Below are 18,350 nucleotides of genomic sequence, written 5' to 3' on the forward strand. Positions count from 1 at the left end.
CCCCAGCACAGCACTTCCATCTTCCAGGTGTGTTGCCAGGCCCACCTAACAAACCCCGTCGTCCCGTTACACCCCCCCACCCCCGTGCCACTTCAGTGTCATTCCGTGACTCAGCACTTTCTGCACACGGGTGGGGGTGGGGTCGGAAGGCCACCTGACGACGCCTGACTCAGCACACCTGAAGCCCTCGGTCACGTGACCCGCAGGTAGGAGACACTTCTGCACTCGGCTCTTTGCACAGTCATCTTTATTGTGGAGCGTGTGGCAGTGCCAATGTGGCAGTGCCACTCTCAGGAGCCGGTGAGCCAGCTCAAGTCCAGTTTGCGCACCTTCCTCAGTTCTTTCTCCTGCACTTTGGTCAAAGTAAGTGTCCCGTCAGTAAAGGTGGGCACTTTCTGGGGCTCACTTGGGTCCATGTCCACATCAGTGTCGTCATCCTCCTCCTCCTCCTCTCTGTCACCGTCACTGTCATCAGTCTCCATATTTGATACATCCCTATAAATAAATAAAAAAAGGGGGGGAGGTAGTTAAAAGTGGGCAACGCCTGGCCAGTCTGACAGCACCCCCTACTGGTCAGGGCACTCACTTGTGACTCCTGGAGATGAGCAGGGAGTTGATGAAGAGGGCGCAGAGGAAGGTCGCCGCTGGCAGGACGTGTGCGGGGGTCTGCAACAACTGAAAGGCACAAGAGGCCAATGAGGGGTGGGGTTTGGGATGCCAGGCACTGCCACAATCACCCCCCCAACCCCCCAGCAGCACATACCTCACGGACAGCGACTGAGCTCTGAGGAGGTTGCGGGTGAGCGGTACGACACTCCTCCTGGGCGACCATGCCCACCCGCTGCAGCAGCATGGAGAACGGCGTCGCCAAGACATCCTCATCGGGGGCGGCACCCTGAAACACGAGGCGGATGTCAGCAGGTGGCATGGCAGCCGCCAGTCGGGTACAGCAATGGCACAGGACCTACCAATGTGGTGCAGGACATGGCACGTCGCTCCTCCTCAGCTCGGGTACAAAGCAGCAACAGCTCCTTCAAGGGACAAAAGGATGGGCACATGAGACTGGCGCCATGACAGAGAAGGGGGTCAAGCAGGGCAGGAATGCCCACGCCACTCAAACCCTTACCAGGTTTTCTGTGAGCAGGTAGAGGCAGGACTTGCTGAGCCAGGGGCAGGTGTCCTCCACGGAGTCTCGGAGGGTGAAGATGGCATGCAGAACTTGCCCGTGGCACACTTCCCTGTGCACGTAGGTGGGCCGCGGCTCGCTGGGCTTGAAGACAAACACTGGAGAGGAGAAACTAGTCAGCTGACAAGGTCCACGCCAGCCACTCTCTGAACCGGACCACCCAGCTTGATGCCCACCCCGGCAATGCCCTCTCCATAATCCCCGGCTTACGGTCCGTGACGTCGGCAGCATGCGCGAATGCTGCCACATATTCACTCCAGGGGTCACCCTTGAGCACGACAACGTTGAGCTTGGCACTCCAGTGCACTGAAAGAGAGAGAACGGGATGAGTGGGTGGGAGCCAAGGGGCCGGCGGGCGCAAGGGCACAACAGACAACATGTGCCACACTTACATGTGCAGGTTAGCAGGTCCCAGCAGCACAGCAAGTTGGCACTGGTGCTGCCCAACAGGTACCTGGCACAGCTCTGCCTCCCGAAGCACAGTTCTCTGCAAGAAGAGGAACCCGGGTCACAGGTGAAGGCGGGCAGGGCAAGTACCACACCACTGCCACCTAATTTCAGTATGCTCACCTGATGTGCCCCGGAGGCTGGCAGAATGTGGCCAGGAGCTCCCAGGACAGTGGGCTCCACACCGTGACAATCTGCTCAAAGGCCACAGCGAGAATGGAGCCATCCTGAGAGAAGCAGCAGGTGGCAGCACCGAGTCCATGGTAAGTGCCAACAAAGTCACAGCTCCACCCGGGTTTTGGTCCTGCCAGCAAACACAAGAGTCAGAGACGGCAGGTGGCATGATCCATCCTCCACACCCCCAAACCCCACCTACCTTCCTCATCCGAATCGAACCCCAGTACCCAGGCTTTGAAGCAGCCATCACTGCCCGCCGTGACCAACATGGGTGTACCACTGCCAGGGCAGAAGCAGAGTGCCACGACGTGGTCGTCGTGAGGAGTCATCACCGTCGTGTTCAGAGTGAAGCTGAGGATTCAAAGAGCACAGGTCAGTGGGATCAAGTGGACGTGCCACCTTGCCCAACTTGCCGGACGGACGCCCACCCACCTCTGTGAGCTCTCGTCATATGCCCACAGCTTCAAGCAGAGCTCCACATCTGACCGCTTCCCAGTCCTCTCCTCCACCGTTGCCAGCCAAGCGCCCTTGGCATCGAAGGCCACATGTGCCACCTCGAACTGCTGCAGGCCGCACTCGTGGATGATTTCCTGCTGCACGATGTCCAGCTGAAACAAAAGACACAGGGCATCAGCACAGCCCGGCAGGACGATGCCAGCTCAACAGAAGGGGTACTCACGCTGTACAGCTGCAGGTCTCGCTCCAGGCAGTAGAACTGCAGGTGACCGGGCCGCCCATTCATCACCAGCGCCCGGCTACGGGGGTCAAAGTTCAGTCCTGCCCTCACAGTGCCACCTGTGTGAACAGACAAAGGGACGCATCAGAATACGCCCGAGCCAACAAACGAGACGCCCGTGCACGACTGGTGGGCACGCACCTCTGATCAGGCCCTGGACGACAGATGCCACCTTCAAGCTGCTGTGGATGATGGTCAGCTCTGCGGGAAGAAGCAGTTGCATTAGTGCGTGTGCCCAACAGGTTGGACCCCCGGGCGCGGGACCCTACACTTACTGTTGTCGCTGTGAGAGGTGCAGAGCAGGGACCCATCAGGAGAGACAGCCACAAGCTCGATGGTGCCCCCCAGTCGTGGCAAATAGTCTCTCTTCTGGGGTTCATCATAGCGCCACTGCACCAGCACCGACTCGACGCCGCCACTCAGCAGATTGGTGCCTGTGAGAACACAGAGAGAGGTGGGTATGAGCCTGGCGCACTGGCAACAGAGGGGCACACAGACACCCCACCTCACCTTCAGGGGTGAATGCCAGGTCGCTGACGGCACTGTGGTGCCAGTGCATGGTGCAGTAGGTGTACGTCTTCTTCTGGTTGAAGTTTCTCCTGCAAGAAAAAGCAGCCCTTGAGCAAGCAACTCCTCCAATGGTGCCCCCCATTCAGAAGTGCCACCCACCAGAGACGGATCTTCCCATCCATGTGGCCAGTGGCGATGCAGTCCTCCTTGGGGTGGCAGTCCACGCAGGTGAAGACGTTATTGACTTCCTTCTTGCCGGTGGCCTTCAGAGAGAAGCTGTGCAGAAAGGCAACACGTCAGGGGGCACTAAAAACCTACACTGGTGGCACAGTGACCGTGGTTGGCACCTACCTGAAAGCCTTCTGTGATGAGAAGAAATAGACGAGGAGCCTCAGGTCCTTGACAGAGGCGATGTATTCACCCTACAATGAGAAGGGAGCGAGTCAGGGTGTGTGCCCGTCGTGCTGACCCCCCTGCCACCCTCGTGCCACTACAAACCCTGCTACTGAAGCACGTGGCCCCCGGGGACGGGCTGACATCCATCAAGACGCAGGACAACTCGGCGATGTCCTCCTCCTGCCTCGATGACTTGGGAAGCCTCAGCGCAACCAGCTGGAAGAGCCCTGGAAGTAAAAAAGAAAGATCAGAATGGGCACAGGGGGCAAAGCAAGACAGGCTGGCCAGCGCCACCTCCTGCTCCTAAACTACCTGAGGCTTCTTCATTGTTCATGGGGATCTTGCCAAAGAGGACGCCTGGGTGGGCAGCCGAGGCATAAAGGGCCAGCAGCTTGTAGCGAGTGTGAAAGGTCTGGAAAAGAACACGCGTGCCATAAGTGAGAAACGTCACGCCAACTTGGGCATGCAGAGTGAGGCCGTGGCGCCACACGCACCTTCATGAGCAGTCCATCGGTGAAGTCCCACAGCTTGATGATCCCATCCACAGAGCAGGAGTAGAGCTGTGGGGGAGACGGCGAGTCAGAAAAGTCAGGAAGACCACCCAAACCCCCCCAAGAGGCCACCCACTCACCTGCAGATGATTGGCGGGGTTCAGGACCAGCCCAGAAACGAGGCTGCTGTGCCCCTCCAGGATGTGCTGGCACTCCAGGCTCTGGGTGCTGAGCACTTGCACACGATTGCCGGCCGCACACAGCAGGAACCTGTGGGGAGACGGACAGACGGGCGGGTGAGTGGGTGGGCTGCTGGCGGGCACCGCACTTAGTCACATGACCAACGTCAGAGGGGCTGTCGCATTTGTCAGGCTACACGACATTTCCAAAGTCTCGGGTGCTCTTCCCCCTTTTCTGGCAGCCAACGGCCGTGCCCGGTGAAGTGCCCACAGTACGAGGAGAACGCGCGGTGCCAGACCGACGAGCCGCTCTTCTGTTTGCCAGGTCTAAAACACCTGCGGGCACTGCTGCTTCAGTTGGGGATGTCGCACTACACAACTGCTCCTGCACTTTATGATTATGGAAGCAAACTCTGTGCCACGTGAGGGGCATCAAGACGCAACTCTTCACGACCAACCAGACCTGTGTGGCTCACACAGACGAGCTTCTGAGTCGCTCCCTCGCTCCCTCCCATCGCTACGGGTGACAAAATGCGGCCCTCTGCCATCCTGTCGCCAACTGCACTTAGAAAATTAAACCAAAAACAGCAGATGGCACTGCCCTTCAGCCCACTGGCACAATTAGGAGTGCCTTCACACCAGGCTCCAGTGCTTCTTACCCGGAGCCTCAGATCAGACAGAGTCAGAATGACGGGCGCAGACACTCAGCTGACAATTTGACGGCAAGCTCAACGATACGCTGTGCCACCGCCTGGTGGCCTCATGTCACTTCAGTGGGCGTGCGTTTGAGACGCTGAACTGTTAGCATGTACTGTCATTAATGATGCGCACTCGCCCACTAAGAGCCTCCACAGCGCCCTAGTGCCCCCGATGCTGTCCTGGTCCCCCCTTGACCCCTCATTTATGCCAAAACCAAAAGGCGCACGTTAAGCTGCTTTATAGCACCCCACACGGGCACAGTCACGTCAAACACAGACACTTGCTATCAAACGGCCATCTCACTCTCACCCTCCTACTGGTGGCGCCTATGGGAACAGGGCAGACCCCCACCACCGAACAGCAGAAAGATCGTGCCAGGCTTGACCCACAAGCCTCGTGTTTTGTTAGGCCCTCCTGTGTGACACTGTATGTCGGACCCTCGGCTGGCGTCTTACAAATCAGGTCCGTGCCCTCCCCACTGCGCCCCATTGGCTGAGGAGAACTCCAAACTCCATTTTACGAGGACACGCCTTGCACTGCGTGAACTGAGCCTATCAGAGAGGTGAACTCGCAAACTGAGCTCAAAATGCTCTGACGTGATTGGTCAGTCTTCTCCATGCCCCTCTTTGCCTTGCTCTCCCAGTTCAGGTGCCAGTGGGCAGGATGCCATGAAGGCCAGCGCAGAGCGTCTTCACCTATAAAAGCCAAGAACAGAACCTGCCCCGCTCTGTCACGATATGGGCATCAAAGTGCCAGCCTGCCCGCTGTCTTCTAGTGACACAGGACGTTTAAAGGCCCACCCCGTTTGACTCGGTGGTGGCATGAGAATTCCGCTCAGAAGCTCCCAAAGAGTCACAAATACAAGGGTTGGGTGTGTGTGCCCCTCCACAAACAGTTTGGGTGTCTCGATGATCCTCGGGGGGCCACAGCAGGCGGTCTGCGACAACGCCCTCTGGTAGGGTCACATGACCTCTATGAGGAGTGTTAGCAAAGACCCAGTGACTTCTTTGGGGGGGCCGAGCTCTTCAGCAAGCACCCGGTGGCCCGGTCTTTACTCTTCGGGGCGCAGGGCGAACCTCCAATGGACCCGTCACCCACGGGATTGGCCAGAAGAGCCAGGGGTGCACTGGGGTTTGGGCAGCCCCATCGCGGAGCCCACCCTGCTACTGACAGTCAAGGCTGTGGCCTCCTTTCGCTTAATCTTAGAAAGTCGTGTCACACGGCTGTGACAGCCAGTAATGCGGTGTGACCGGTCAGGCAGGTTTGATTCTGTCTTAAGTCACAGGGTGGGTCTGAAGGGCCGACGGCCAATGAGAGCTCAGCCGAAAGTTCACCAGTGCATATGAAGCAGCCAGCATGGGCAGGAGAGGGGCTTGGCGGTCCGGAGTGTCACGTCAGTCACAACCCAGTGACAGGCGGAGACCGCGGCCCCACGAAAACATTCACACGGCCACCAGGGCGCCAGCCTCAAGGCGACAAGATGTGTGACACGTAAGGGGCAGCTTGACACGTTAATGAAGGACCCCCATTAAGGTACAAATCTCATTCTGACCTTCAGAAAGCAGAGCAACACCTCGATGTAACTGACTGGTGGCACCAGGTGCCCGACACCACCGAAGTGGCACCCTGCCAGGCGAATGAGGGGCTCCACGTCAGGGCCATCTTAACAGCATCATGGGCCCCTGGGCAAAGCAGTGCACAACCACTCAGCAAGTCACAGCACATAGAGATTAGCATGGGGCATTTCCGCCCAGCGTGCCCATGCGTCACCATGTGTGAAGACGGCCCTTCCCCACGTTACTGGTGACTCAACGGAGCACCCAGCTGAAAACCAGTCAGAGTCAGTCAAGCTCTACCAGCATGAGCTCTAAATGCCATCTTGGCACAACCTGTAAAGTGCCCACCTAGGGAGGGAAGCAGCGCCTTTAGGCCAGCAGGACACTGTGGCGAGCACGTGACCAGTCCGAGACGAGCGGGTGAAGGAAGACCGCTGGCTGTGCAGGCGACTGTTCTATGGATTGAGGGAAGCCAAAAACATGGCAGGTGCCACCAAGCAAAATGGCCGCCACTCTGGGCTACAGGACAGCAGGAACAGCACGTGCCATCCCAGACTCCTCAGGACCCTTCATGTCACCAGCTTATTCTGCATGCCAGGACTAAAGCCCGTACCGATGGTGACCAAGGTCAGGCTCGACCAGCACGTGGGCACGGCCCTCTGCTCATCAGGCTACTTCATCATGGCCCCTTTGCTTTATCCAGTCCTTCCACTTAAGGAGAATACGAGCCAAACGTCACATGTCCTCCTCACTAAGGTGGTAAAACGTCTGGCGAGACGCAAAATGGCGGCACGGCCACCAGCAGAGGGTTGAAGCTGGACATGATGGCACTTCTGGTCTCTTTTTTAATTCAGGACGACTTTCCATCGGTTCTCGTCTGTTTACCTGCAGTAGAGCAGAGACATGGAGACCAAGAAAAGTGACAATGACAAGGAAACGTTTTAGAAAAGGCGATGAACACCAAGCTGTGCCAGGCCTCTGGCCCCATGGGGGGCTTGTGGAAACAACCTCCTTCACTTAGGAGCCCTACAAAATGCCAGGCTGCATCTTTAGAACCCGCTTTAAATGAGACAAATGAAATTCTGTCAATGTCAGCCCCTCGTCCACTCAGTCCCATCAAAATGGCATCAAGGCGAGTTGTGAACGTCCCTGAAGTCCTCCTGCCCACCACGCTACCTGGTCACTTGTGTCTCTTTGTGTGACATTCGCCCTTCACAAGTTTCCTGCTGTGTCCCCGTGGTCTTAATGAACTCATTTTAAAGTCACCGTCTTGATCCGCTGGACAAATCTGCCCGAGACCCTCTGTGACACTTCAACAGATTCCACCGCTCTCGGTATCGTCTGACCAGCACGGTGGACTCCAACTCTCACCTCAAAATAAATTCTCCAACAAGCACCTGGGGGCACAGTCTGAAACTTAAGGGGACACAAACGTTGCCACGGCATGATGGGCTCTCTGCCCGAATGAGGCCTGGTGGGCCTGTTGGCATGGCGTGTTGCTCTCCTTACACTTCTTCGAAAGTTCAAAGAGGCCCAGAGAGGAGTGGCCACTCAAACAGCAGATCTTATCTGACAAAGGCGTAGGCCCTGAAGGCCCTGAAGGCCCCGTGTCAGCAGGAGGCCCCAGCATACGTGACCAGCCCCAGGTGTGTGACAGACAGACTGTGACATTCAACCTGACGGTCCTATTTGGGGGGGGGAGTAACACAGCAAAAATCACAACATCGCTCGGTGACATCACAAGGCGTCCCTTCATCGCCGATCAGCGTGGCACATTATGAGCCTCTGAACAAACCCGTCACGTCAGAGCAGCCATTTGGGTGGGCCAGGTGGCTGAGATGGGACCCCAAGAAGCCCTTGTTGAGCTCTTCGTATTTAACCCTAACCCTGGGCCAAAACGTCCATTTTCCAATTAATCGTTATTCTCGTCGATTCTTACAGAGTCCACCCACATCGACCTCGTCAATCTCCAGCCTACTCAATTTCTAGATGTACATTTTTGCTCATCTTCGTTTTTGCCGTCTGATGAAGCAGATGTCACTAATGCGCCCATCAAGACTTTCCGTGGATTAAGAGCCTGCCTTACTGCTTCACACGAACTGGCGTGACCACTTAAATCAGACGTGCGGACTTCCTACGGGACGACGGCAGCGTGGCTCAGAACTGTCCTTTAATCTCGACGTCACCCATAAACTGTCTGCACTCGCCGTGGCGGGAGCTCCAAGCTTCTGTTGAGTTTGCCTCCTGCCCACAGAACAGCAGAAGCTCTCATCGGTAAAGAGAGCGCGGATGAAAACCAGGACATTCTGGAAAAGACCACGGGTTTGGACGGCACCAGGCCTTCTGAAGATCTGAAGCACAGCCCCACACGTCTGGCACATTTTCAAGTCACCATTAAAGCCATCGGCCCCTTAAGAGGTTGACATGACGTTCATATGTGTGATGATGTTTGGAGTGGATCTTAACGTGTTGGTTGGTTATGTGTGCAGTTCTGTGACGGGTGTGTGTGTGTAATCGTAAGTCCTCACATACACACACACACACACACACACACACACACACACACACACACACACCCCCCCGGTCTCTCGTACCCTTTCACTGGCTCAGGTCTGACTTGACGTGACTGTGGTGGGTGCGGCAATGCACCGTGTGCCCCCAACCTTGACGTGGCCATCCAGCTCAGCAGACCCCTGCGTGACACATGTCACTACATCACAAACGACTGGGCTCCTGTCGACAGAGCCAAATGCCAGTCCCACCTGAAGAGACCTCGATGCCAACACGGCTGGCCTCTCTAGCACCTCCATGTCCCGCTTCACTGCATGGCTGCGTCGATCCGGAGGTTGTGTTGCCAACTCCAGTAAATGTCGCTCCCCTCTAAGCACACGGCCAGCCGTGCCGCTGCAGTGCATAAGGACTGCAATGTGCCTCACCCGGCTGGGCAAGCGGGCAACTGTTGGGGCTTTCAGAGGAGCCAGCAAGACCAAACTGAGCGCGTGCACAAAGCGGCCGGCGTGACGCACCTCCATGGGCTGAACTTCGTGGATCGTATGAGCGCCGTTGTCTCTCCCAATGGCTGCTCCATCCATCAACTTGTGGAACTCGAGACGATCAACGCGAAATACGGGTGACCTGTAGAATGACAGAAAGACGAGTCCGCCGTTGGATCTTTAACTTGGAGATTATTTTAAAACTCCAATAGGGGGCAGACAGTTTAGAAGAAGGGCGTCGGTCTACATGGAGACCCCTAACACACCAATAAGTAATAAACGTTATTCACTAACTTGAGACCGTTTAATAACACTAGCCTGTAACTAGCTATCAGCATGGGGGCGGGCACATGCCTCGAGAGCGAGGGTGAGAGTTGGCGGGCATGCCCTTAGCGAATTATATATAGAGATCATTATTTGGATTAAAAGGAGCTCCCGATGATACGCAGCTTAGTGAACTGTGAGCGAGTGCAGCGCTTTTTATTTTTACGTGAACAGCTCCTTACTAATCAAGTGTCACTTCATGCTTACACACATGCCATCAAGAAGTCACCCTCCCAATAAAGTGTCACATTGTACCGGATTACTGGCCTCTGGTCATTTCTTAAAAAGCCCCCCCTTCAAATGGTGTCAGTGCAGACAAAATCAAATCGGAATCGGGCCCTCAGAGCGGACCCCCTGCCCTGTTTAACACCGGGTGGGTCACCAGAAAAACGGCCGCGTGGACACGGTGGCTCGAATCTGACTTGGAAAGCTCGGATACGTACGAGATTCGTGGCCATGTGACAGGAAGCAGAGCGGTCAGGTCAGAGTTCATGTGTGTTTGGGTGGTTGTTTTTTATCACCCCTCCCCCCACGGGCTGAGCGCCGTCGTCATTGGCCGGCACCAAAACAACAATGGAGGAGGACCAGCAGCTGTGACCTGTGCAGTCTCGGTCCCCATCGCTGGCTCCTTTCTCTGTCCCACGCATCTCCTGGGGCAACAGTGCCAGCCAAAACATCAACAGCTGCCATCTGGCTTTCTACGCCTTCCTCCTTGCCAGCTGTGTCCACTGGCGTCCTCCAGAGCAAACTGCAATGGATACACTCTAGCACGTCCATTTTGTTCACAAATGTGACCTTTTCTGTTATCGGTGACACAAATGGCTCAATGTGTGGACGTGTGCCACTTCAGAGGACAGACGCCCTCACGAGACAGTCAGACAGAGAGCGTCCCGATTGTGCCCTTACTAATGTGATGCCAGGCTGCACTATTTGTCATTTTGACTGCTTGGCTCGTTGTCACCGTTGGTAAACGCACAGCCACAGCCCTTCATGTGTGACTTTCGTGGCCCGTTTTCCACCTACATTTGATTTTTAAACACGACTGCCGTTCTGTTGCACTTTACTCTTAAACCTGACATCCCAGAATGTTGTTTTATGCTCTTTAATGCAAACGGAAAATAAGCGGCAGGATTCGGATTTTCCTTTCATTATTAGAATGACGACTGAAATCCTCACTTTTCAGAGTCAGCACGGCACACTTGGCAGCCTCAGCCCCATTCACTTTCATGCCGCCTGTTGTTCTTGGACGACTTCTCAAGGCGGGCAGCACACTTGGCACCAGCAGCATTTTCTTTTAACTCACCATGCCCTGACCTGCTTTAACTCTTTAGTGGTTGGTCGCGAATTTCCTGAGAAAACTCAAACTCCTTTTTTTACGTGGTGGTAAATAAAATGTCTGCTAATTGAAATGCCAACGAGGACGAAACCAGGGCTGTGGAGTCGGAGACAATTTTGGGTACCCGGAGTCGGCAAAAAGTTAACCCACTCCGACTAAGTAAGTAAGTAAGTTGAAATGTCCCAATTCACAAACAGTCATAATGAACTTCTTCTCTGCTGTAAGAATAAAGCCCGATGCTTGCAGTGCATAACGTTACCACAAAACGAACATGTCAAGTAACCATGAAGCATGCTTTTCATTGCCTGTATGCGTCACTTTATGGGATGTAATGCACAGGTCAGGTGCGGCACCACTTTCCATTGTGTCGTGTTCCACTGTTACAGGGAACTGTCAACCTGGCCTAAAGCCCCCCATACATTTACAGATGCACTGCCGAGTTTTCGGCCGTTCAACGAGTCATCACGTGTCAAACGCCTGAAAAATCATCTGGTGTGTTCTCAGCTCCGTCGGCCCCCCTTCGCTATGCGCTAGTGAAGGGGGCCGAAGGAGCCAAGAACGCAGATCTCCCTACCGGTCTCCAGCAGAGGCTCGTGCTGCTGATCAGCTGGCCGGTGAGCGACACAATGCACTAAACGTCCAGCTGGCTGACAGAGGCGTCACGTTACTTTGGATGGGGGCGGTGGTCGAGATTTTCGGCAAGCTGGATCTGCCCGTCCATGTGGACACCCGCAATCTGCGGGCGCCAATCAATTGTGTTTGTCTTTAATCTGGCATTATAGTAGAGTGTTGGCTTCCTCGCCAGTAGTTCTGTGGTGAAATGACATGTATGATGCCTTCCTTTCCTTCAATGGATGTGGAAAATACATTAGAATAGTATACACATACAGAGGAGTCGGAGAGTCGGAAGATTTAGAAACTGAGGAGTCGGAGAGTCGGAAGATTTAGAAACTGAGGAGTCGGAGCATTTATCTACCGACTCCACAGCCCTGGACGAAACACTTAAAAGATGGTGGCAATGCAACATTTAGTGCATTCAGTTACTTCACTAGAAGCCCAAACAGACTAACGCCAATACCAGCGAGAGCGGGACGCCGACCTCATATGGGGTGACCAAAAGGCTTCACACGTGTGCCAAGCGTGCCCAGCTCTACTTCACGCCACTCAGTATGCACATCCCCTACCCTAATCTTAACTTCAGTAGTCCTTCAGCGGCGCCCGAGTCAATCTATACCAGCGATCAGTCCGCCCACCCCAAACGCGGGACTTTCTGATTGGCGTAACAGCACAGGAGAAAGCTTGCCCTGCCATCGAGAACGTCCTTCAATCCGCTCTGTGGAATCTCTCAACTATCAGACAGCAAATCCAACCAAAACACAGAGCACCAAGTAACTCCAAATTCTCTGGAACTGAAGACCATCTGAACCCTGCGTATCTCCGAGTCTCCCTCGACCGGACCCTGACCTGCAGAACTACCACCACCCTCAGAAAACTAGCCAACCCTACCACCCTGACCTCGCGCTCTCCACAGCAGTGCCCAGCTTGGGAGCGGTCATCACATGCCAGAAAACTCAATGAGGGCTGTAAAACCGACACCCGTCAATGCCCTCTACATCTTGGCCGCCACTGCACCCCAAGACAAAAGAGCAAATGTGGCGAGTAAACAGGAAAAACGAAAGCAACTCGAGGACCCCCACTGTATGTGACCCAGACTGGCCAACATGTGCCCCACATGTGCCCCAAGACTGGCAGTCACAAAGTCAACATGACCAAGTGGGGGTACCCGGGTGACTGCAGGGAAAGACCTCCTGATCTGCCAACTCCTGGAAGAGCTACGCACCATGGAGGACCACCGGCAGAGCCATAGCCTGCACTCGCCACTGGGATGGCGTCAAGGACTGAAGGAGGACGATGAGAAAATACCAAGGTGTGTGTGCCCAACTGATTGGTCAGGGTGTGAGGAGGAGTAAAAGCACGCAAGGCACACTGGGAGAGTCGCCTCGAAAATAAAGACGGGAATGCCGCTCAGGAGAGACTGGCGCCGAAGGTACGTGTCGGGCAGGGCAGGCCAAACGTTTTCCAGTCGTTCTGTTGCCCGATTGGACACTCTGCTCTGCTCTGCAGATTCTTCCCATTCCGAGGATTTCCTCGGCTCTTATTTTCACTTAAAACGCTTCTCTGGTCGCTGGGGGGATATTTACCTGCTTAGGTGGGCTTTTGTACTTGCTGCTGTTGCCATTACTATAATAATAAAGTATAAAAAAGCATAAACACGGACCCCCTGCACCTGTTAAACCAAGTTCAAATATTATTTTAAGGTAATTATGTTTTTGGCTAATTTATCAGCCCAAGTGTGAGAGATCAGCCCTGCCACGCTGTGCCCACCACTGTGATCGCTGTCACACACGCTGCTTTAGAGCAGGACCCCTCCACTTGGCCACCCGGGTCTCTTACTGCATTTCTAAAGGTTTGCTTTCCAGACTAAAACAAGAACACACAAAGGGGGCAGCAGTCTGGGACCACGGTGACCACTGCCACCCACTGCGGTCAAAGCAGCCCAACATGCGCTTGGGGAGCTCGCGGCACACGGGTTCAAGTCACCTCTGCTGAAGCCGACAGATCATCGCCCAGCGTGTGCCCCCCTGCCAACGGCTCAGCCGCCACTTCAGGCCGCCATCTTAGTGTTTCTGGACAGAGCCGCGGCGCCCCGTTGTGTCGTCTTGTCACCGACTTCCGTACTTGACAAGTTTAGCGCACTAAGAATCTCGGCCTACCCGAGCTGCCAGACAAGGCGCCACTTCAGGGCCACCAGAATGGATTTGTGACTGGGTGACTCGCAGTGTCTCAGTGGGCGCCGTAATCTGGCGGGCAGCGAGGGGCTTTAAGGTGGTGGGGGTGACTGCTCTGGCGAGTGTCATAAAGAGCGGCGAGCGTCACGTTACGTGCTGTTGGGGTCCCTGTTAGAAGCTGTGTGAAGGTTTACTGTGATCAGCGTTGTCGAGTTTGTGAGACGCGACTCGGGTTTCTCGTCGGCTGTAAGACGATTACATCTGAAGGTCTCAGTTAGTTGGTGGGCTTTATGCTTTACTGCTAAGGATGCCATCAGTGAAGCCAGTGCCCTGCCCAAAGTTTATTGTGAGCGGCGAGTGCCACACCCAGGGCTTAAGCGTCCCACCATGCGATTTGTGCCCGGGGACTCTCAGTCACACATTTCATTCACACAATCACAGCCAGCTGAGAGCGACAGTCGTGTAGTCTGACGCCCAGTAACCCAGTCGACGGGTCGCCCCTCAGGCAGGTGCCACTTTGTCTTACGGCACAGAGGGCAGCTCTGTGTGCACAACAGCGGACAGCCAGTGAAGTACAACGTGTGGCCTGCGGCGACGAGGAATGACGACCAACAGAAGAGAAACGCTTCCCGTTTTATGGCAGAATTTGCATCTGAACTGACGGGCACAGCACATCACTGAGTGCCAGGGTGAGCCTGCCACTCTGAGCCACGTAATTTAACGTCATTAGGTTACAAGAGCAGCAACTGTAGTCGTCAAGTTTCGTGTCCCTCTGACTAGACGGCGTGTCACCAGCTTAAGGTCATCCCGGTGGTCAAAAGCATTCCGTCCTCCAAGTGACACTCTAGTCACCGGTAATGAAGCCCACCCTCAGCAGGGTGCACAGACAAGAGCCCACCACGGCCTGCGGCTCAACTGGTCGTAGCACACGAGTGTTACAGGTGAAGGGTTGGCCTCGTTCACACTCAGACAGGACCCCCAGAAATCTGTAACAGACCCGTGTGACTCGGCCCTGTCCATTCACGTGACAGGGCAGACCTGACTGAACGCACATCTGGGCACAAGCGCTGGTGGCGGTCCGGCCTTCACTCAGCAGGGACGTGAGCCGTGAAGGTCGCCCCCCGTGCTTAATGTGCAAAGACGCAGCGGCCTTTAAGACCCTCACTACGTGCACACGAGCGTCAGACTTACCAAAACAACAAAGGAGCTCCACAGCACTCGGCCCAAAATGGTGCCCTACGCAGCTGCCACCCGGGGGACAGAGGCACAGTGGGCTCTAACGGCATCTCACCCCGAAATACAGCAAACTGCCCATTAAAAACGCCAAAGCAGACGCATGGCGAGTCGGGTATCCGGTCAAATACCGACAACATCCCAGAAGGTTCAAACAAAGTCCTCGTGTGCGTGGCAGTGGAACCCACCAGCGGCATCGAGCTTGTGAACTAAAGTGGACACTCAGCTCCATCATCCCCTGGTCACTCACTCAGTGGCAGTGGGTGAAGCGGCACCAGTGACCCGACCTTTGGCTTGCTGAAGCTCCCCACGTCTAAGGCCAGCTGTCCGTCCAGTCACACTGTCACCCACTATCGTCACTAACTGCACGTGAAGTGCCAGGGCAGGACTGACCAATGAGCGAACGAGAAGGATGTGGGTCTTCATCTCAGCCTTGCTGGGCACTCTGGTTGTGTTGGCTGCTATTCAGGTTGGGCCCAAGAATTGTGAATCGCTAATGAAATGTGACAGTAAAAACTAAGTTGGTGACAACACAGGCAACAAAAGTGAGTAACAAGCAAAAAAACTCACCCCTTTTGGGTGGTCTCCTCGTCAATAAACGCGACAAGAAAGACTCGCCAACTCAGGCCTCCTCTCAAATCGACGAGATGCGACGCCAGAGAGGAGTGCCAGCTCAGACACTGCCAGGTATCATGGCAGGGGCACACTAACAGCACCACCACCCTGTGACAGAAAAAGATTGGCAAACCAACCAACTAAAGCCCAGCGCGCCCCCAGAAGCACAACTGGGCAATTTAGAAAGCAGGCACACCCTGGACGTGGCACCTCAGTTCCCACCTGTGACCCTCATCAAGTATGCGATAAAGCGTCAGCGAAGACCCCGACAAGGGGATGGCCTGCCCACCACTACCACTGCATTTCTCGAGTGGATTCAAACCCACCCAGCCATCCCTGTTAAGGTGGCCTGGCTAATGGCAGGTGGCAGTTTGTGACAATTAGGGACAGTGGGGAGCAGCACAAGGAACGGGCCTGTCGGACACGTCACTGGGCGACGCCACAGAGAGGAGGGCATTCCAGTGGTGACTGGGCATAGAGGCTCTTTGGTGGTGGGCACAGTCAGTCAGTACTCAGGGAGTGGATGTAGAGGTGGGGCACTGCAGCAAGTACTTGGGGGTCCACATCAATGACAGGCTGGCATGGAACTACCCAGGAAAGGGAAGAGCAGCCTGTTGGCGGTGACATCCCTCACATGCCCTCTAATTCGGCGACAGGCAGCGCTACTTTCTACTCCGCTAACATCCCTTCAAGAAAGGCCCATCAACACAACAAGCTAACTAAAAAGGGTGGGCTCGGTTACGGGACGCACTCTGGACCCCCGTTGGCGGACCACAGAGTGAAGACAAAACTGAGTGCCACTGTAAACAACGCCACACATCCCCGGGGTGACGCGCCAGCATGGAGGACGGGTGTCCTGAAACGGCACTGTGGCCCCCATGCCTTTATAGCGCCTCCCTGGGACCACCTGCTGTCTCGTCTCGTCTTTAGCCAGGTCAGATGCTTCGTCTTCTTGTTCGTTATGGTTGTGGTGTTTGAGAGGATTGTTGTTTGTTACAATATTTCTGGAGTTTCTTGAAAGGCTAAAATTTACCCTTTGGGCCAAAAAAGTGTCATCAACCCGTCTGGGTTCGTCACAATGCTGGCACCAGGGCCACAGTCACGGCTAGCTTTCTGGGCACAAATCTTAACAACAGTGCTGTAAACCGGAGCTCGGAATTTGGTTCGACCCTTTGACTAACCGCCAACATTCACCAGTGTGATCCTCTGTACATCTGAACTCTGGTGGGCAAACACCACCTGGCACTTCAAGCTGGCCACACAACATGCCAGGCCGAACGTCCAGGTGGCTCCCTTTCAATCCCAACCTTCACATAAATGGACTGGGCTGCTGCGGCGGCCCTCGGCTTTGGGACTTGACCAGATGGACCCTTCATCAGAGGGAAACAAACAACAAGTAAGGGGGCCGTTAAACGAACACACGCCACTGCGAGGGTCTCCCTGAACCCCCGTGTCCTGGCTTACCATCCGCAGAACTCGGCTCAATCCCCGGCCCGGGCCCTCCGTCTCATCCGGACGGCTTCTAAAGCGGCGCTCTGTGCGGTTTACACGCCATGGACGGCATCAGCAGTGCCCGCTTCTCCCGGGGTCTCCGCATTTAAAGCGTCGGCACGGAGTCTCCGAGATTCGGACGTGCCCGACAGAACTTGGCGTGCCGAGATTACAACGACAAAGAACTTCGCTCGCCTTCAACTCAAACCTTCTCATTTCAGGACAACAACATTTAAGAAGAGTAACAAAGGTGCCGTTTTACTCCGCTTCGTTTCACCAAACCCACTCGGGGCAGACCACCCAAACGGACACCGGGCACATATTGATGTTAATTCAGAACAACTAACTGATAATAAAAGGTAAACGAATGAGCGGGGACATTTAAAAAGAAAGCCCTGGCTGCAGCTCCCAAACACGCCTGGCCCTACCGACAGTAACCCACATAAACAGGAAAAAAAAAAACGTCTGTGGGAGCGCACAGCCGCCTCATCGGCGCAAAGCCCCTCAACTTACCGGGAGTCCACGCTGAAGAGAGCCTTTCGATAGTGAATTCTGCTGCCGCCGCAGCGAACCACGCGGACCTCATCGCTCTCCACCATGTTCGCACGCGCTAACCTCTGACCTCTCACACTACCCTCCGAGTCGCGAATCCTACGGGGGCCGAAGAGGAACAAAAGCGGCGGCAGCAGCGCAGCGACGGATCGCAACTGCAGTCTGAAATGGGCGTTTCCGCTGTGTGACGACAGAAGGTCCACGGCAGACACGCAGCGCCCCTCGGGTGTTGCGATTTCACGCAACTCGAATGCCACGGGGCTCCGTTCAGTGCATTTGACGCTGTCGTCTTCCTCTTCATCTTTTCCTACTTCATTGTGGGGGTCCCTGTATTTCATCATCCTTCTCCAAACAGTCCGGGTCTGCACCTCCATGCCAGTCCAGTACAATGTCAGCTGGGCAACCCTGTGCAGTTCAGCTGTTTAATCTACCGTCACTGCACCTTATAGTACAACGAAAAAAACATTAAATTTATTAAATCTACTGCTGAATAAACAGGCTCAACCTTCTCTTTGTTGTAGAGCAGATCATGGAGGATCCATTGAGTCATCACAGAGGGACCTGGACGGCATTCAGGCTTGGGAAGTAAAAAGGTGAGATTTGAAAAGACAATGGGAGGTCCAACAATGGAAAGTACACC

General features: G+C 55.0%; 1 protein-coding gene across 1 annotated transcript; it reads right to left on the bottom strand.

Moving 5' to 3' along the window:
• Positions 1-230: 230 nt before the first annotated feature.
• Positions 231-17,809, bottom strand: wdr75 (WD repeat domain 75). Its single transcript, XM_039757902.1, has 21 exons — positions 17,672-17,809; positions 4,084-4,213; positions 3,947-4,012; positions 3,765-3,864; positions 3,555-3,679; positions 3,408-3,478; positions 3,216-3,332; positions 3,057-3,145; positions 2,822-2,980; positions 2,688-2,747; positions 2,490-2,605; positions 2,243-2,418; positions 2,010-2,161; positions 1,757-1,937; positions 1,579-1,673; positions 1,397-1,492; positions 1,127-1,284; positions 969-1,031; positions 764-895; positions 587-675; positions 231-495 (listed from the first exon to the last, which is right to left on the bottom strand). Exons 1-21 carry the CDS (start codon positions 17,755-17,757, stop codon positions 291-293), a joined length of 2,466 nt encoding a protein of 821 aa, XP_039613836.1. The 5' UTR covers positions 17,758-17,809; the 3' UTR covers positions 231-290.
• Positions 17,810-18,350: the final 541 nt, after the last annotated feature.

This window comes from Polypterus senegalus, chromosome 6, assembly GCF_016835505.1.
Source record: "Polypterus senegalus isolate Bchr_013 chromosome 6, ASM1683550v1, whole genome shotgun sequence".
Lineage (NCBI taxonomy): Eukaryota > Metazoa > Chordata > Cladistia > Polypteriformes > Polypteridae > Polypterus > Polypterus senegalus.

What these genes read in the sequence shown, in the direction of transcription:
- wdr75 (XM_039757902.1), bottom strand. Translation starts at nt 17,757, where the DNA reads ATGGTGGAGAGCGATGAGGTCCGCGTGGTTCGCTGCGGCGGCAGCAGA. An exon ending in GAGACCTGCAGCTGTACAGC is followed by an intron (nt 2,419 to 2,489) that starts GTGAGTACCCCT and finishes CTTTTGTTTCAG; the next exon opens with CTGGACATCGTGCAGCAGGA. An exon ending in TATGACGAGAGCTCACAGAG is followed by an intron (nt 2,162 to 2,242) that starts GTGGGTGGGCGT and finishes TTGAATCCTCAG; the next exon opens with CTTCACTCTGAACACGACGG.